Raw genomic sequence first — 20,426 nt, 5'->3', positions numbered from 1 at the left:
TAAATAGAAGAAAAACATTACCATGGGATTTTAGGCAGAAATCAAGTCCTGTCTCTTAAGCATGATGCTTGTTTATGGGCAGTCTTGCCTCTTGTCACATTCCTATCACGAGTTCACTCTGTAGCTACCAGATCCTCTCACAACCCTGTTTTCAGACAGTATTCATCTTTTCTAGAACTCGATTGTCTCATCTTAGGCGTCATTTCCTCCTGAAAGATTCAACTTTCTCCTTCCCGGTCTTCTACGAACTTCATATCCCTCTCTAAAACCCCCTGCCTATTTCTATCATTTTCTTGGAAAAAAGTAGTGTATACTGCAGTGGACTTGCTTAAAAACAAAAACAAAAACCTTTCTGGCTATGCTTTTTGGTAACCAATGAACTGAACACATAAGAACCATTTCATTGTTACTGGAATTTGGAGCTAAGATGCAAGATTCACATTCAAGTATGTTAAAAATTATGTACTTTTAGTGGGAACACCTCGAACCATGGCCCCAAATTACAGTGAAGTCAACAGCCAGAACTTCTGCTCAGCTAGATAACCATACATGAAACAATGCAACTTCAGCAAAAAGCAGAGAAAATGTTTAGTGTGCATGCAGCAAAACTACACTTTGCATTAGGTTTTCAAAACAGAGAACAGGTCTAAGAACCCCATTATTAGTTGTGAACCTGGGCTGGGGAACGACTGGTGCAGAAAAAGTAGAATGTCTAGGTTATAGGAGAAAGTGAGGTCTTTTGCTTAAACTATTAAGAAATCTAGAATAAGAGTGTGCTGGTGATTTGGAATTAGGAATGAAAGACTTAACCTCAATTGAACTATCTCAGAAAAGGTAACTAGTCCAAAGTAGAACAAATGAGAGCAATTTAAATTCTTGATTCTAATTTTTAAATGCAGTAATGCACTTGACAGGATAGATTTTACAATGGAGTAATAAATAAACTCTTACACAAAGCAAAAAACAAATCATATTTAATGACTAGAACAAATGAATTATAGGTTTATAATAACCATTAACTAAGGGAAGCCCTAGAACCAGAAATAAAGATTGCATGCAAAGTCTGGTTACCATAAAAACCAAAGCATACCAAAGTATCTGTTTCCTAGCATAGACTCCAGGTCTTTTTATTTCCAACTCTCAGTAATCAAAATATTTACACTTTCACATGCTACTGGTAGTAGAGGAATAAGATTTAGTCTGTCTAGGACTACAAATATCTTTCACAGAATGGAGCACACAAAAAGAACAGCATCTTCCTCTACCTTTTTGGGCCCATCTTAGAGGAAAAAAAGGCACTCCCAAAGGTTCCTTGGTAACACCTTTGCTAGGTTACATAATCTTTACATGTAAAATTAATGGTCCACTCATTTCACAGATCTGGGAACCACATGGCATTGGAACTGCCTTTAACCCACATGCCAAACCAGCTTTAACAAGGACAACAGCTTTGGATGTCAGTTCTTAAAAAAAAATGGGGGCTTTGTTTTCTTGAAAACATAATCATGTTTAACTACTGAACTTTGGCATACGCAGCCAAACATATTGTGGAACTGAAAGAACCACCATATATTTCAGTGCCAGAGGACTAAGTTTTCTAACATCAGCTGCTTCCAACTCCCTTAGGCATATGCAACTTTGTTCTTCTCCCTTTTATTAATTATAATTAAGTGCTCTGAACTTGGGTTTAACCTCTCCACTGAGAGATCTGAAAAAAAAAAAAGATGCTTAAATTACTGAGTCTTTCTCTGATCAAAATGAAGAATAATGAAGTCTTCAACTGCATGTGGGCAGCTGCCTATTATTCACAGAATCTTTAGAAACCATGTGCCTGAGGCCAAACAGAATCTGCTTTGATCACTAAGTATGACTCACACTGAGCCATACTGAAACTGCACTTGGGTACCTGGTCTCAAGTCAAACTGAACTTAAGTATTTCTCCACATTTACTGCATCCATGTAGCATGCAATTTTTGATGTTGAATAAGAGAAATGCGGCAATTGAAGGCTTCACCACAAGCATCACATTCATGGGTTTCCTGAATTTTCACCTCTGCATGGATCTTCTGATGGTTGACAAGGCTGCGCTGCTGACTAAAACTTTTGTCGCACTTCTCACACTTATAAGGTTTTTCTCCTGTATGTATTCTCTGATGCTGAATCAGGCCGGAGTTCCGGCTAAAGGCCTTCCCACATTCATCACATTTATGGGGTTTATTACCTGTGTGAACACCCTGATGTCGAATAAGATTACAAAGTTGACTAAAACTTTTGCCACACTGTCTGCAAAGGTAGGGTCTCTCTCCAGTGTGGATTCTCTGGTGTTCAATAAGAAATGAGCTCCGACTGAAGCTTTTCCCACATACAGTACATAGGTAGGGTTTTTCACCAGTGTGGATTCTTTGATGTTGCACAAGATGAGCACTGACACTGAAAGTTTTCCCACATTCATCACATTTATAAGATTTTTCCTTAGGGTAGACTTCCTGTTGTATAACAAGACCGCCATTTGGGTCAAAACTTTCCTTGGTTTCATTGTATGAATAAGTCTTCTCTCTGGTGTGGATTCTCTGGTGCTGAATAAGACCTGAGCTTCTACTAAAGGCTTTTCCACATTCCTCACATTTATGGGGTTTGTCCCCTGTGTGAATTCTCTGATGACGAGTAAGGTTGCAAAGTTGACTGAAGCTTTTCCCACACTCTTTGCACTGATAAGGTCTTTCACCTGTATGGATCCTCTGATGTTCAATAAGGAATGAGCTCCGACTGAAGCTTTTTCCACATTCAATACAAAGAAAAGGTTTCTCACCAGTGTGGATTTTTTGGTGTTGTATAAGATATGTACTTAATCTAAAGGCCTTCCCACATTCACCACATTTATGAGGTCTTTCCCCAGTGTGAATTCTCTGATGTTCAACAAGTAAAGAATTTCTACTAAAGCTTTTCTTACATTTGGTACAGTGATAGGGTTTCTCACCAGTGTGTGTTCTCTGATGTTCAATCAGGTGTGACTTCCAACTGAAGGCTTTCCCACAGTCACCACATTTATGGGGTTTCTCACCTGTGTGAATCCTTTGATGTTTAACAAGGCTTCTTCGCTGGCTGAAGCTCTGTTTACAGTGATTACACTGATAGGGTCTCTCTCCAGTGTGGATTCTCTGATGTCTAATAAGGGTTGAGCTCACACTAAAGGTTTTTCCGCAGTAATTACACTCATAGGGCCTTTCCCCGGTGTGAATTCTCTGATGTTCAATAACAAATGAACTGCGACTAAAACTTTTCCCACATTCATTACATTGGAAAGGTTTCTCTCCAGTATGGACCCTTTGATGTTGAATGAAATGAGCCTTACGGACAAAACCCTTTCCACATTCTTCACATTTATGACATTTCTCTTCTGAATTTGGTCTCTTACGGATAATGTTAGTGTTTCCTCTGAACATTCTTTGTTCCTGGGTCAAAGATTCCCTTGGTATTTCCCATAAGAAGATTCCTCTTTGTTTATCTAACCTACCAACAAGTTCAAAGGTTTCTCTATGCATGGGATCCTGGTCAATTTCACTTTTGATTCTTGTAACTATTATACCCTGTGGTTCCATTTCTTCCTCAATTTCCTCAATTTCTTGTTTCACAGTTGGTTCCTCATCCTTATCTCTGTTCAAAACATCTGGAATAAATGGAAAACAGAAATGTCAGCCTAGTTCTTTGCCAGCAAGGAGAAACTGTCATAAAAATAAGATAATTAAAATAATCTACTATGTGCATAAAATGTAGTTCACTATATCACAGCACCCTTGTGATGATTACATTAGTTCAAATACATAAAGCATTTAAAACTACCTGGCAAACAGTACAAGCTATATAAATATTATTTAGTATTAGTTTTCTGATAAAATGAAATGTTTTCCTTAAAGAAAAGGTAACAAAGAAATAAAATAAGTCACATTAGGATAAACTAGCTATCAGAAAAGAAAGGACAATGTGGAAAAAAAACAGTAGGTTCAGAAAAACTTAGGATGAAGTAGCATTATTGTAATGTGAATAAGCCAAATAATTGACAGAAAAGATGCTGAGAAGGAAACAGACAAAAACCAGAGGAAACAACAATTCATTCATTAATAAGAATTTATTGTGAATAAAAGCATTCCAGGCATTGTATTAATAAAATGAATTAGAATTTAGAGATAAGGCAAGAAGCCTCTTAACAAGTGGAATGGATGATAAGTACAAATAGGGAAAGAGTAGACTATGACAAAGAAAATACTAAGTAAAATAGTTCCTATATGGAGATAAATGGCTTTAAAAAACTGAGTTGAAGTGATATGGATTCTATTATATAGAAAAACAGGAAAAAAAGAACATGTTTAGAGCTAATGGAAGAAACTAGGAAAAAGAATAGTCTGTGGTAGTTTATGACTTCACCTACCACAGATACCACATTCTTCACGTATAGATGAGTCTCGTTCCTCTAAAGATATAAGACCCACATTGGAACTATCCATTTCCAACTGGGAGTCTGCATGACATCCGAGAAATGATAATCTTGCATGCATTGGAAGAAAGATAACATAATGGTCTATAATAAAACAGAGTAGCATATGGGACATTTAAGTCTGCCTCTGACTTCTTTTCTGATTTTCTATCTCTTGCTGCCTGGTGGATAACTTTATGAGAAGATTCAATCACCACTAAATTCTTATTTGACCCTAACAATTTCTCCTTTTTTTATAGCTCCTTTTTTCTTTCAATTTTATAATCTTCCAACTGTGGAGTCATCTTTGAATTTTCTTTTCACTTACTTCAAACCAGTCATTATTTTATTCCAAAAAAACTCCTCTTCTGTTATTGCCCTAAGAAACTTTATTTTTATTTAAGGCTACTTACAGTACTCTCTCTCAAATTCATTTTCAGTAGAGTGTTTTCTTTCACTCAAAGAAAAAGGATGAGAACTGCCTCACCAATCTGCCTCCTACCTAAAATTACCTGCACTGCTACATGAAGATATATCCCATTCTTATCCAAGGCTAAATCATCTACTCTCTCGATCCCACTTGCCTCTGGGCACTTGTTGAATTATTACCATTTCTTCCTCTTTCTTCAATCTGTATTCTCCATAGAATTCTACATACACCTTCTTCAGTTCAGTTCAGTTCAGTTGCTCAGTTGTGTACACCTTCTTACCAACATACAAAATATATCCAACTTTATCTTGAACCTGAAATCCTTTTCTAGATGAAATCCAAGCTTTGAAAAAAAACTCAACACTGTACCTCTCCATTTTCTAACTATGTTTTCCACACTCAATCTCTTCCCATTCAATCTACTTGATAATCTACTATAAAATCTGGTTTCTGTTTCTAGTATCTAGAGAAACTTCTCATTAAATCACCAATGACTTTCAAGTAATAAATGCAACGGACATTTATTAGTCCTTATTTTACTTGCAGCATGTGATATTCTTGACTACTCCCATTCCTTTACACTGTTTTTGGTTTCTATGCTATTGTATTCTAGTTCTCTTCGTACTTCTTATTTGGCCTTTTCTAATACATTTCCCTCATGCATTTCTCTTCTCCTCAATTGTTTAAGGGTATTACTATACATGTTTATATCCTCATCATGCTCTATATACACACATTCTCTGAATGTTGCCACTAAGCTGTCTCAAAAAGGTCTCACAAATAACATGACCATCATCACTTGTTGTCATGTCCATCTCCACCTTTAATCATGTTCCCTTCAGAAGCATTAACTGTCCATCACAGCAGGAAATCATTCTAGATTTCTGCCTTTTTCTTACTATTAATCAATCACCAAAATCATTGATTCTACTCTTTAGCATTTGCCCTCTCTGTTTTCCATAGATTACCGCAAAATCCAACTAATGATCTTTGGCTCTGGTCTTTAGGCTGTATCTACTTCATTGAATCCAGAAAGATTTTCATGAAATGGAATTCTAAGCATGTAACTACCTACAGATCCTATTATCTCTAAAATCAAACCAAATCTCTCTACATTATGATACTCAGTACTTCTTGAGGTCTCTAAGCTTCAACTCACTCTCCTTCCCATGCTCTCACACTTTAAGTGTGTAAATTGCTTATGCTTTAGTCATTTATGGTATTTCTTTGCATATCTCATTTATGAACTATCCACTGGCATTGTTTACTTGAGAATCTCTTGGTTTAAGATTCAATGCAATGCAATAGTTCCTCTATAAAGTTCCTTCACTTAATCCACTGGATGATCCAAGTGTTCTGTTTTTCATGACCATCCCTTGTCTATAACTACATTATAGCTATTATTACACTGTACTTCAGTTTGTATTTTCCATTGGATTACAAGTTCTTTCTGAGACTTTGTGTTAAAGTCTCTTCATAACATTTACTCAGTGGAAATTTTTCCAGGGTCTTACTCAAAGCAGTAGTACAAAATTACATTATTTGCAGATGGTATGACTGCCTCCCCTTCATGGATCGCACCTATGTCGTGGGAAAGGGGTTTACGTAACTCAATGCAGCTGGAGCTATGCCGTGCAGTGCCACCCAAGACAGACAAGTCATAGTGGAGAATTCTGAGAAAATGGGTGGCAGAGGATGAAATGGTTAGATGACATCACCAACTCAATGGACATGAATCTGAGCAAATTCTGGGAGACAGTGAAGGACAGGGAAGCCTGGCATGCTGCAGTCCACAGGGTTGCAGAGTCAGACACAACTTAGCAACTAAACAACAATGACCACCTACCCAAAATTCCCAGAAGAATTAAATGAAATATAATAGCTATGAAAGGACTAAGATATAAAACAAATACTGGTTCTTACCAAGAATAGCTAGTTAATAAATATTATAGGAAAAGAAATATGCTCTTCATATTAAAAACCATAAGGCCTAGGAATATATCTAACAAGAAATGCAAGATCCATAAAAGAATCCATACAATTTTTCTGAAGGACATAAGAGAGTTAACTAGAATCAACCAATTGCCAAAGAGAGTCAATATTATAAAGCTCTTACTTCTTCCCAAACCAACTAACAACTTAACTATTCAAACCAAAATCCCATGAACCAATTAAAAAACCCCAATGAATCTAAATTTCAACTGGAAGAATGCAGAAAACTAGTTAAGTACAACTGACCCTTGGACAACATGAAGGTTAGGGGCACTGATCCTCCGCTCTGTTGAAGATGTACATATAACTTTGAAGTTGGCCCTCTGTATCAATGGTTTTGCACCTACAGATTCAGTCAGCTGCAGACTGTATAGTACTGTAGTATGTATTGAGTGAAAAAAAATCACAAACAAGTAGACTCTCACATTTCAAACCCATATTGTTCAAGGGTCAACTGTATAACCTGAAAGAGAATATAAGACTGACTTTATCTTACTAGAAGTGAAATATAATATATTGCTAAAGTAAATAAAACACAGAGGCACTAGCATGAAAACAAATAAGTCAAATAGAGAGACATGTAAAACAAGTGAATCTAGGCTTCCAAACAGAGCAGCCTGGAAATGACTAGCTGTTAGACCTGGGCTTGGTAGCTATAACCACCTTCTGAGGTACCTGCCATGCTTGTACTGTATGTTCCCATCCTCTGGTCAAAGCTAATTTTTCTAGAGTAAACAGGTGCCTCAAAGTGCAGTTCTCTCAGTTTTCTAGGAAAAAAAACAAAACAAAACAATGAGAGAATGGGGAAGGACTTGCATTTTTAGGCCAACCACAATGCTTTATAATTATTTATTGAATGAATGAGCAGTTGAATAAATATTTGGAAAGAGACTAAGGTCCAATCTGGCTCTAGCAGTCTGGAGAGAAGTTATCAAAACCAAATAAGTCTATTTGAATTGAAAGAACTGAAAGATCAAACTGTCATCAATGTAGTTACTGCAGGTTTTAAAGAAAAATCAGCATGGAAGAGGCAAAATTACAAAGCTAGACGAGTTGTGTTAAGTAGAGTAACAGGATGAAATGCCAGAAAACACTACACTGGAATAGTTGAGTAACCGTAATCTCTCATCAACGGAGCACAAATCAAGGGGGTGGATACAGAATTTATACAGGAAGGTGAAAAGATTGTGGAGGAAGAAATAATAACTCATGAAAAGCTGTATTTCAGCTACAATAAAGAGAGCCTGAACGCAGGAGATCACAGATGGGCTCACTGCTATTTTACAGTACTAGGCACAGGCAAGGCTGGGCATCCACCTGATATTATCAACCAGGACACTATATGGGTGGAAAAAGCTGTCAGTGACTCAGAGATACCATAGCATAATGGAAAAAAAACCTAGCATCTGATATGGCTGGAGACTGAAGTCGTATCCTGAAAACAACAGATGAGGCTAGAAAGCTACATGGGAGCTATATAAGGTGGTTCCAGTATATAGGACAAGAAATTAAGTTTTTTTTTATCCTTTAAGGTGTCAGAAATCACAGAAGTTGTAAGTAGTTAACTATCACAAAATCACTTTGGTAGCAATAAAGAGAATATATTAGAAGACAGGGAGACTGGAGGCAAGGAGCTACAGTACAAGCTAGTGCAATAATCTTGTCAAAAGATACTGAGTCTTAAGTATACTCACTCAGTCACCCAAATATTTAAGAAGCATACAATATATGCCTGGCTCTGTGCTAAGTGCTGGAGAAATCAAATGAAAGAATACAGTCACTATCCTCTTGAAGATCAGTCTCCCTAGAGAAATAACGTGATTATGGTACACTATAATAATTCGACAATGGAAGTGTATAAAAGACAGCACGAGAATGGAGTACTGAATTCTGAAGAGGAGGCCCTTATATCTCAGTAGATAACTTGAGATCTGCCAGATATGAGTTACTTATGTGGTCTTCAAAAGGAGATGACTACGAAGTTGGAGTTCAACAGAGAAGATAATGACAATGATGATGAAGGTAACAACTGACATTTATACACTGTACTTAATACGTGTTTGTCAGTGTCCTAAATGCTTTACATGTATTAACTGAGTTAATGGTCACAATAATCCTAAGATTAGTATTATTATTATTTCCATTTTTATATAAAAAAAGAAAACAGGTACAGAAAGGTTAAGTAATTCACCCATGGTCACAAGTCTTGTAAGTAGTGGAATTGGGATTTTTATTTAGGCAGTTAGGCTCCATATTTTCTCTCTACTTAAGCAGAGATAAAGATTTGGAACTTATCATGACATACTTGATTACCTGAGTATAAATAAGATCTGTCAAGGTAGGTTTATAGACTGAGAGAAAGCCTGAGAGTGCAAAGAAATAGAAGGAAGCAATAAAGAGTTTCAAATATCTATAAAGAAATGGATGTCCCAAAAGAATCTACTGTATTTGACAATTGGGTCATTACTGATGAATGTTAAACAACTGAAAGTAAGTGGCAGAGGTACAAAAAGAGGCTTAGAGATAATCGGAAGTAAAGAAGTAGAGAATACACATTAACTACTCTTACAAAAATCTGGCTCTGAAGCAAACAAGTAGGACATTACAGGAGCAGCAAGAAAGACTGTGGCTCAAAGGAGAGCTCTGGCGCCATGAACATACCTATCATCAAATTACACGGTGGGGAGTGGGGCAGGTGGAGGGGGGGCGGCGGAAAAAAGACTGATATGTTCTTGGAGAATGTGCAACCTTATGTGTGCAATGAGGGGTAGAAAACTTGAGAGTTCATGTGTGGTGGTCTCTATCTTCTCTGTGAAATAGAAGGTGAGGTCCACCACTGAGTGATGAACCCAAGGAAAACTCAAAGTTTCTGAAACAGTCACTAAAAGAAACAGGGGTAGGAGCAAATCAATGATAAAAAAAGTTTGCTGAGATATAAAAAGTGGTTTTTATTTAAAAAACGCTGGGTTTTTATATCCAGAAGAAGGAAACCACCTGTATATATGCAGGGCATCAATTCTTTCAGTTACAGAACTTCTCTTGCTGTGTTCAGCAAATCAGGTAAGAGAAAAAGGCAGATTTTATAACCAGTACAGGACTTCAAGTGTGCAGAATGGGTAGAACATAATGACAAAGTGGCAAGAGAGCATGCTGGTGATGATTTTATATATAGGTCTATGGGTAGCGGAGAAGGCAATGGCAACCCACTCCAGTACTCTTGCCTGGAAAATCCCATGGACGGAGGAGCCTGGTAGGCTGCAGTTCATGGGGTCGCTAGGAGTTGGACACAACTGAGCGACTTCACTTTCACTTTTCATTTTCATGCATTGGAGAGGGAAATGGCAACCCACTCCAGTATTCTTGCCTGGAGAATCCCAGGAATGGGGGAGCCTGGTGGGCTACCGTCTATGGAGTTGCACAGAGTCGGACACAACTGCAGCAACTTAGCAGCAGCAGCTATGGGTTAGATGAGAAGGTGAAGCAAGAGGGAACTAAGAGCCTGGGGGGAAAGAAGGAAGTCAAGGAACAGGAAAGATTAAGAATAAACAGGTTCAGTAGGAGAGGAGAAGAGGTAGACAGGTAGGAAGTTACAGTAAGCTCCACATGGGCAGAGATCATGTCTGTTTTGTCGACTTGTTTAGTTATAGTCAATAAACATCTACTGCTGAGAAGGAATAAGGTATTAGTCAAAATACAAGATACTGGGGTTTAAAATTTGCCTGTTATAACAAAATTGAGTGTGATCATTGATGTGAGGTGCTTAATAGGAATGGAAAAGCAGGGTCCTTGAAGATACACTGAGGCAGAAGTAATACTGCATGATGGATGGTGTGGCTTAACAAAGAGGAGATTCCAAAATGTGACAAAATCTATGTGTGAGACACCAACAACAAAAAAAAATTGACAGATGATAGTGTAAAGAAATTAAGAGGGTAGAGCAAGATAGCTGAGACCTCAAAAGAGAAATTACGTTTGAAGATGGAAAATGAATGCTTTGCAAACAGTACTGAAAAGTCAGGAGAACAATTATTTTTCCCTTTCAGCCCTGAGACAAAGGATGGGGAAGGAAGAGGATGTGGGAGAATAAGCCGCCCCTGCCAGAGAAGTAGTGTCCTTGGGAAAGTGCCAGGTTTCAGTTAAGGCCAGGAGGGGTAGGGAACACCATGTGAAGAGAAACAGGGGCTCCAGAAGGCAGAGTGAAAAGGGGTGGGAGGAAAGCAGTGGGAGGATGAGCTAGGAGGGAAAGTACAGAGCAATATGGGAATGAGATTACGAGGATGGAAGCCAGAAAAGCTTGTATTTTGGTCACTGCAAGGACGGTAGGGATGAGAGCCATGGAAACAATTCATGGCTGAAAGGTCTGAATTGGAGCCTTGAAACAAAGCCATTTGGTATGGTACTAGTTCATGTGTTCTGCTTTCTTACAGTTTCTTAGCTATTCTGATCCAAGAAACAGCAGATTCTTACCCAGTGAGACCAGGTTTCCATAATTCTCCATCATGACATCTTTATACAGGCTTCTCTGAGCTGGATCCAGATAATCCCACTCCTCCTGGGTAAAAAACACAGCCACATCCTCAAATGTCAGCAAGCCCTGAAATAGTATGATTTCTGCAGTCAGTTTTGTTGTCTCAAGGACAATTCTACCGCTAAAAGTAGCAGAAACAACCACTTATCAGAGCCGGGTAGGCTAGGAGGAACATGATAACTAAGAGTTACAAGTGAGGCTCAATTCTGGGACCCGACAAAATTCGGACACCTCAAATTAGAGGAAAACACAGCTGGATCTCTGTCCTCTGTAGTGAGGAGCTTAAGGATAAGGTTTACCCAGTATGCCCTAATAATTTAATTTTAGTAAGCTGCACTAAGGCCTTCCCAAGTTTCCTGCACCTCATCGCCCCGTTCCAACTCAATTACGACCCTTTTCAACTCAATTATGTTAATTTTTCTAAGCGTCTACTTTGGGTCCAGGCATGGGGCAGGTGTAGAAGACACAAGGGAGGATGAAAAAAGCTAACCTCACCTGGAAGAACTCATAAATGAAAACGCTAGTTTGGAGCATTACTAATTTTCTTTAGATTTAGCAAGTCGCTCTTGAAAAAAGGAGCCACTGGGCAGTGTGATCGCGAAGGGCTCCCCAGTACATTAGGGGGTACTTCATTGCACCGCGCTGGCCTTAAAGACCCGAAAAGGGGGGTGGGGGCGGTGGCGCGGCCTAGCGAGCTAGGTAAAGGTGAGAGAACCGGGATACTCCGAGGGGCGACTTACCTTTGGCTGTGGCGGGGGACTCGGCGAGGCCATCTCCCAGACAGAAAATCAGGGCAGGAATCCCGGGTGGCCGCACGAAAAGGAGGCTCTGGCAAGGCCTACCCGGCCGCTGAATATTAGGCCCGAAGAAAGCGAGGCCTCTAGGCTGGATCTGGCCAGGTCGTGCCCCGAACGGTCACGACCCCAGCAGCCGGTCAGAAGCGCTACTTGGCCGCCCCCACCCCGCACCCCCCTCCCCTGCCTGGCTGTGCAGCCTTCCAGACCTCGCTAGAGCCTCCTCTCGGTCGCCAGTTCCTGCTGCTTTCAGCCAAAGAGCTCTGTGACCGCCCGCCCCCGGACCAGAAGGCGTCACCGGGAACCTTCCCGGGACGCCCCTCAACTACAACTCCCGTCATGCTCTGAGAGAGCGCTGGGGTCCAGCCTGCCACGGCCATGGCGACCGAACTACGCTTCCCGGAGTGCAAAAGGCGAGGGAGCCTCGGTTAGTCTCAACCGGAAAAGGACACTTGCCACTAAGCTTACATTTTATTGGCTGATCTTCGCGTGCCGCTGCCGCCTGGGGGTGGAGCTCTGTCACCAAGGTCTCCCCGAAGATGGCGGCGCTCTGGGTGGCCGGCGTTGGCAGAAAAAGCTTCACAGGGGTAGCTTCAGGGGCGCCACGCAGAGCATTTTGGTCTCGACTCAGGTAAAGCGGAAGGTTAGACCGTGGGTCATGTTCACAGAAAGTAAGGAGAGGAACTGAGAATGATGAACTTAAGACGGGACCGTGGTCCTGCGCTTTACCAGGGAAAGGACGAGAAAGTGCGTGAGGGTTCTGAGTTCAGAAGCTTCAGCTCCTGTTTCCGCGAGTGGTGGGGTCCACTTACTTCGTGTGCCCTCAGTTTACTCATCTTAGAACCGAAATACCAAGCCCTTCTCCTTCTGTTTCACCTGTTAATTTATTAGGTAAACCATACTTACTGACCACGTGTTCCAGACGCGGAGTATAATGTGGTGTCGGGAAACAAATGACTGTTTTAGGACAGGCAACTTAGAACATGAATGTCAAAGTGTTCGCTGAACTAAAGAAAGATTCAGGGTGCAGTGTCCACATTTTGTCGGCTCATTGCTTTACTCAAATAGCTATTAAACAACTGTCCTGGCTCAGCATTTCTTTATATAGGATGCTGCCGCGAAACAGAGTCCCTTCACAGAGCGTGAGTACTCTGGCAAGAGGAAACCGAGCCAGCACCGGAAGGAAATAGCAATATTTTGCTAAAAGTCAGAAAGCAAGTTAATGACAGGGCTGGATCTGGAATCCCGGTCTCTTAACTCTCCCATCTGCTGCTTTTTCTGCAGGGCCAAGTGAAATTTTGTGACTTAGTGTTAGGACATGACTTAGACATGTGACTTAGACAAGTGAAATGTCTATGACTTAGTGTTAGGAGATGAAGATTTGTAGGAACCTCAAGAAACAGTGTAAACGCTCTTAAGTTTCCAAGAAAAACTTCAACCCGAAGGGATTTTTCTCATCAGCTCATGTTTTATTAGCTTTCCTTCTGTTCCATTTTGTTTTGATTCTTTTTTAATATGTGATTTGTTTATTTAATTTTTGGTTGCACTAGGGGTTCCTTGCTGCTTTCAGACTTCTGTAGTCACAGCGAGTCGGGGCAGCTCTTCGCTCCCTTGTGTGAGCTTCTCATTGCGGTGGCTTCTCTCTCGTGGAGCACAGACTAGGTGCTGGGGCTTCAGGAGTTGTAGCATGTAGGCTCAGGAGTTGTAACTCCTGGGTTCTACAGCATAGGCTCAATAATTGTGGCGCATGGGTTTAGTTGCTCCTTGGCATGTGGGATATTTCCATACCAAGGATCTAACCCATGTCACCTGCATTGGCAGGTGGATTCCTATCCACTGCACCACCAGGAAAGTCCTTGTTTTCCCTATATTTTGCTTAGTATTTATTATTATCTCTTAAATCTCCTTCAAGTTTGTTTCACTGACTCATTTAACAAGTATTTCTAGAGTGTATCTAAATGTGAGGAATGCAGTTGTAATAAGAGAAACCAAATCTTTGTCCTCATAAAGCATGTTTTGGTGGAGGAAAAAGTGAACAAGTATAATTTCAAAAAGTGGTAAATTATGAAGAAAACTAGAGCAGTACAGGCATACCTTGGAGTTGCTGAAGTTTGTTTCCAGATTGCTGTGATAAAGCAAGTATCTCAGCATGTTATACAGATTTTGGGGTTTCCCAGTACATTTAAAGTTATGCTTACACCATACTGTAGTGTTTAATGTGCAATAGCAGCATTATGTCTAAGAAAACAATAAACATATCTTAGTTAAAAAATAGTTTATTGCTAAAAATTGCTAACCATCATCTGAGCCTTCAGAGAGTTATAATCTTTTTGATAGTGGAGAGTCTTGCTTTGATGTTAATGGCAAAGGATAGTTCAGGGTGTTGGTTGCTGAAGGGTGGGGTGTCTGGTAATTTCTTAATGTAACACAAAAAGGAAGTTTGCAGCATTGATTGACTCTTCCTCTCATGAGTGATTTCTCTGTAGCATTGTTTGATAGCATTTTACCCACAGTAGAACTTCTTTCAGTATTAAAATCAATTCTCTCAAACTCTGCCCCTTCTTTATCAACTAAGTTGGTGTAATGTTCTCAGTCCTTTGTTGTCTTTTCAACAGTCCTCACAGTATTTTTACCAGGAGTAGATTCTATCTCAGGAAACTATTTTCTTTGCTCGTTCCTAAGGACCAGCTCTTCAGTGATGAGGTTTTATCCTGAAACTGAACGTGTTAGTTCCTCAGTTGTTTCCGACTCTCTGCAACCCAATGGACTGTAGCCTGCCAGGCTCCTCTGTCCATGGAATTCTCCAGGCGAGAATATTGGAGTGGGTAGCCATTCCCTTCTCCGGGGGAATCTTCCCAACTCAGGGATGGAATCTGTGTCTCCCGCATTGCAGGCAAATTCCTTACCATCTGAGCCACCAGAGATTGCAGCAATTCAGTTATGTCTGAGGATTCACTTCTAATTCTAGTTCTCTTGCTATTCCTTCTATATTTGCAATTACTTCTTCACCGATATCTTGAACCCCTAAAAATCATTCATGAGGGTTAGAATTGGTTTCTTCCAAATTTCTGTTTCTGTTGCTCTTTTGATCTCTTCTCATGAATCATGAATGGGCTTCTCTAGTGGCTCAGCTGGTTAAGAATCTGCCTGCAATGCCGGAGACCTGGTTTCGATCCCTGGCTTGGAAAGATACCCTGGAGAAGGGAATGACTACCCACTCCAGTATTTTGGCCTGGAGAATTCTAGGGACTGTATAGTCTGGGGTTGCAGAGTTGGACACAACTGAGCAACTTTCACTTTCATGAATCATGAATATTCTCAATGGCATCTAGATTGATGAATTAGTTTTAGAACATTTTCAGCTGATTTTGCCCAGATTCATCAGAGGAATCATTGTCTATGGCAGCTATAGCCTTAAAAAATGTGTTTCTTAAATGATAAAACTTGAAAGTAAAGCTCATTCCTTGCTCCATGGACTGCAGAGTGGAAGTTGTGTTGGCATGCATGAAAACATTAATCTTGTATATCTCCATGAGGGAGCTTACTTAGGTGACCAGGTGTATTGTTAAATGAGCAGTAATATTTTGAAAGGAATCTTTTTCTGAGTGATAGGTCTCAACTGTACATATACAGTAAAACTTGTTGTAAGCAGATGTTCTGTCTTCCAGGCTTTGTTGTTGGATTTATAGAACACAAACCTGGTACATTTAGCATAATTCTTAAGGGCCCTCGGATTTTCAGAATGGTAAATGAGCATTGATTTTAACTTCAAGTCACCAGCTATGTTAGCCTCTAGCAGCGTAAGCCTGTCCTTTGAAGTCAGGCATTGATTTTCTTCTGTCTATTAAAGTTCTAGATGGCATTTTTCAATAGAAGGCTGTTTTGTCTACATGGAAAATCAGTTGTTTAGTGTAGCCACCTTCGTTACCTTAGCTAAATTTTCTGGATAACTTGGTGCAACTTGTAGTTGCTGTGTCACCCTGCACTTTTATGTTACAGGAACAGCTTCTTTCCTTAAACCTCGTGAACCAACCTCTCCTGTTGTTCAGTCACTAAGTCCTGTCCCACTCTTTGCTACCCCATGGACTGCAGCATGCAGACTCCCCCATCCTTTACTTTGTCTCAGAGTTTGCTCAGATTCATATCCATTGAGTCGGTGATACTATCTAATCATCTCATCCTCTGCCACCGCCTTTGCCTTTAACCTTCAATCTTTCCCAGGATCAGGGTCTTTTCCAGTGAGGCAGCTCTTTGCATCAGGTGGGCAAAGTACTGAAGCTTTAGCTTTGGCAGCAGTCCTTCCAATGAATATTCAAGGTTGATTTCCTTTAGGATTAACTAGTTTGATCTTTTTGCAGTCCAAGGGACTCTCAAGACTCCCCTCCAACACCAGCATTTGAAAGCATCAGTTCTTCAGCACTCAGCCTTCTTTATGGTCCAGCTCTCACAGCCGTACATGACTACTGGAAAAACTATAGCTTTGACCTTTGTCAGCAAAGTGTCTCTGCTTTTTAATATGCTGTCTATAGTTTTGTCATAGCTTTCCTTTCAAGGAGCAAGTGTCTTAACTTTCATGGCTGCAGTCACCATCCACAGTGATTTTGGAGCCCAAGAAAATGAAATCTGTCACTGCTTCCACTTACAGCTTCCTCACCTTTTCAGCCTTCATTGAATTGAATAGCACTGGGGCCCTGATCTGGACTAGACTTTGACTTAAGGAAATATTGTGGCTGGTTTGATCTTCTGTTCAGACCATTAAAACTTTTTCCACATCAGGAATAAAGCTGTTTTGCTTTTTAATATTTGTATGTGCGTTGGAGTCATACTTTTAATTTCCTTCAGGAACTTTTTCTTTGCATTCATGATTTGGCTAACTGTTTAGCTGGAAGTCCTAGTTTTCAGCCTAATTTGGCTTTTGACATGCCTTCACTCAGCTTAATCATTCTAGCTTTTGATTTAAAGTAAAAGATGGGCAATTCTTCCATTCACTTGAACACATAATTATAGGCTCTTGTGGGGTTAATTGACCTAATTTCAGTATTGTTGTATCTCAGGGAATAGGGTGGTCCAAGAAGAGGGGGAGAGCACTTGGTGGAGCAGTGAGAACACGCACAATATTTGTCAATTAAGTTTTGTCTGTAGGAGCATGGTTTGTGACACTCTAAAACAATTACAATAGTAAATCAAAGATCACTGGTCATCACCATAACAAATAAAATATTGAAAAAGTTTGAAGTATTGTGAGAATTCTGAAGATGTCACAGACACTAAGTGAGCAAATGCTGTTGGAATCATGGTGCCCATAGACTTGATGGTTGCAGGGTTGCCACAGACCTTCAATTTGTAAAAAAAAAAAAAAAAACACAGTATCTATGAAGTGCTATAAGATGAAGTATGCCTGTATAAGAGATTACTGAGATGAAGGGAATAGACTACATTTCATTGCGATGAGTAGTGAAACAAGTAGTTTCAAGAGAAAATGGGAGGTCAGGAGGTACAGAAGTTGTGTAGGCAACTCTTGAGAAGTTTGTTGTAAAGGCAGCTGGAGTGGAACATGGAATCTGGAGGTTATTTCCTTTAAAGATGGGAAATACTACAGCATATTTGTGTGTCATGAGAATAGTAGATAGGGAGAAATTGATAAAGAACTGACGTAGAAAGAGGGATCAGTAACTAGAAGAGTCTTTGAATAGACATAGAGGAATAGCATTACAAATCATTTCCTTGACTAATGTTGTCCATTTCTGATACCCTCCAATTTCTGTTGGGATGACTGATCCCAATCAGATGACAGCTTCATAGGAAGCAGGAGTGAGTTTATGAACAGATATTAAGCGCTGAAATAATATGTAAAGACAGACTCCCTCACATTGGGCCATGTGTAATAGTTATACAAGCCATTTTAAAGGACTCCTAAACACATCTCTGTATTCAAGTTTATAATCTGACACAGTGATTCTTAACTAGGGACAGTTTTGTCCATCAGGGACATTTGACAATGTCTTTTGGTTATTATGACTTGGAGGACAGGAGTGCTACTGGAATTTAGTGGGGAGAGGCCAGGGGTGCTGCTGAGCAACCTATAGTGAACAGGACAGCTTCCCACAATAAAAAAATTATCTGGTCCAAAATGTCAGTAGTGCTTGTGCTGAAAAATCCTGATCTAGTAAGAGAAGTAGAATGTAAATAAAATTAAAACTCAGGTGGAATGAGGTGTGCTCTGAGAACAATATTAAGTGCTGTGATATATGTGGGATCTTAAAAAAAAAAAAAGATGAACTTATTTACAAAGCAGATACAGACTCACAGACATAGAAAGCAAACTTATGGTTACCAAAGGGGAAAGGAGGGGAGGGATAAATTAGGAGTTTGGGATTAACGTACACCCACTACAATATACACATGAATGAATGAAATTGCTCAGTCATGTCCGACTCTTTGCAACCCCATGGACAGTAGCCTACCAGGCTCTGCCGTCCGTGGGATTTTCCAGGCAAGAATACTGGAGTGGGCTGCCATTTCCTTCTCCAGGGGATCTTCCCAACCCAGGGATCGAACCTGGGTCTCCTGCATTGCAGACAGACGCTTTACCATCTGAGCCCCCAGGGAAGCCCTACACATATATATATTCAAAACTGAATCACTGCTGTACACTTGAAACTAACACAACATGTAAATCAATTATACTTCACTTTTTAAAAAAGTGCTATGAGAAAGCAGAGGAGCTTACAGTTATGTTTGATTGAGGAAATCAAGTAAAGCTTGAGAGAAGAGTTTTGTCCTAGAACTTAAAGGATGGATTAAGAATTCTGTAATTGGAGGTGAAAAATAGATACTTCAGGTAGAATATAACTTGAGCTAATGTGATATCAGAAGAGTGGGAATCAGAAGGTAATTCAGTTTGAGTAGGGCATAGAATGTATATAAGATATTAGTGGGAAATGAGGTTAGGTAGATTGGGTTTGGATCTGGGAGGACCAGAAACTCCTGAGGATTTACCATCTTCATCCATTCCTGGAAATTCTTAGGGCATGTAAAATCTGAAGTTAGGTTTTGTTTTCTCTTTGTGCCAGTTGAGTTCAACTATGAATTTGTAAGGGCAGAGACCTATTTAATTCTTTTCTCAACAGTACCCAGAAAGAGTTAAGAATAAGTAATAAGTGTGCAGTATATTGATTTAGATTGTTGGGCAAAATTAGGTCTGATGTTGGTCAATTTGTCAACTTCGTTAATGCAGTGAACTGAAGATTCACTTATTTGTTTTTGATCCCTCCAGAAAAGAGAAACAGCCAATGGTAGCTGAGACAGTAGAAGAGGTGAAGAAAGAACCTATTTTGGTGTGTCCACCCTTACGAAGCCAAGCATACATACCACCTAAAGATCTCCAGAGTCGTTTGGAATCTCATGTCAAAGAAGTTTTTGGTTCATCTGTTCCTACCAGTTGGCAGGAGATCTCCCTGGAAGATGTTCATATGAAGTTCAGCTTCTTAGCACGTTTAGCTGATGACTTCGGCCATGCAGTGCCTAACTCCAGGCTTCACCAGATGTGCAGGGTTAGAGATGTTCTTGATTTCTATACTGTGCCTGTTCAGGATAGATCTAAATTTGATGAACTTATTGCCAGTAATCTGCCTCCCAACTTAAAAATCACCTGGGGTTACTGAACAGTTCAAAGGAAGATCACATTGAAATTTTTTTTTCCCCTGGAAATGGGGCTGTTTATTAGACTTTTTGAATCTTTACCATGTGAAATGCTGTCAGAACTGGTCTCTACACCCACTTTTCTCTGTGGACGAAAGTTATTAATCTTTTTTTTTATTGTCATGAATTGACAAATAAGATTTTTTCACATTTGCGAAAACTTTTAATGGAATCAGGTCATTCATAATTTATGAAAATATATATTATTATACAGATAAAATAACATTTGTAAAAGAAATAAAAATCTGTGTAGTATATTACGAAAGTTGTTTCACTACTTGCTTTACTGTACAGCTAGAAATAGTAGAAAATAATACTGTTCAATCTAGATAAATCTCTTGGAATTAAAGTAGTTTTGGAGCATTTTTTTTTTTTTAAGGTGAAATTTGCTTTTCTGCCTCATCATTTTCTTGTTATTGTTGTTTAGTTGCTAAGTTGTGTCCTATTGTTGTGGCCCTATGGACTGTGACCCACCAGGCTCCTCTGTCCATGGGATTTCCCAGGCAAGAA

The 20,426-nt window shown here is 39.7% G+C and overlaps 2 protein-coding genes across 4 annotated transcripts; one reads left to right on the top strand and one right to left on the bottom strand.

Annotated features, from left to right (window-relative positions):
• Nucleotides 1–989: 989 nt before the first annotated feature.
• ZNF189 (zinc finger protein 189) lies at nt 990–12,286 on the bottom strand. Of its 3 annotated transcripts, none has more exons than XM_068973763.1 (3): nt 12,162–12,286; nt 11,361–11,445; nt 990–3,667 (listed from the first exon to the last, which is right to left on the bottom strand). In XM_068973763.1, the coding sequence occupies exons 1-3, from the start codon at nt 12,192–12,194 to the stop codon at nt 1,947–1,949; spliced, it is 1,839 nt and encodes a 612-aa protein (XP_068829864.1). In that variant the 5' UTR covers nt 12,195–12,286; the 3' UTR covers nt 990–1,946. The 3 variants fall into 3 exon arrangements, with proteins under 3 accessions (XP_068829864.1, XP_068829863.1, XP_068829865.1); XM_068973762.1 differs by having other exon boundaries at nt 11,361–11,487; nt 12,162–12,218; XM_068973764.1 differs by having other exon boundaries at nt 11,361–11,442; nt 12,162–12,194.
• A 467-nt stretch (nt 12,287–12,753) lies between these two features.
• Nucleotides 12,754–20,156, top strand: MRPL50 (mitochondrial ribosomal protein L50). The gene is made up of 2 exons (XM_068974520.1): nt 12,754–12,846; nt 19,492–20,156. The coding sequence occupies exons 1-2, from the start codon at nt 12,755–12,757 to the stop codon at nt 19,877–19,879; spliced, it is 480 nt and encodes a 159-aa protein (XP_068830621.1). The 5' UTR covers nt 12,754; the 3' UTR covers nt 19,880–20,156.
• The last annotated feature ends 270 nt before the right edge of the window (nt 20,157–20,426 follow it).

Source organism: Capricornis sumatraensis, chromosome 6 (genome assembly GCF_032405125.1).
Source record: "Capricornis sumatraensis isolate serow.1 chromosome 6, serow.2, whole genome shotgun sequence".
Taxonomy (NCBI): Eukaryota; Metazoa; Chordata; class Mammalia; order Artiodactyla; family Bovidae; genus Capricornis; species Capricornis sumatraensis.
This window is presented reverse-complemented; position numbering and strand designations above follow the sequence as displayed.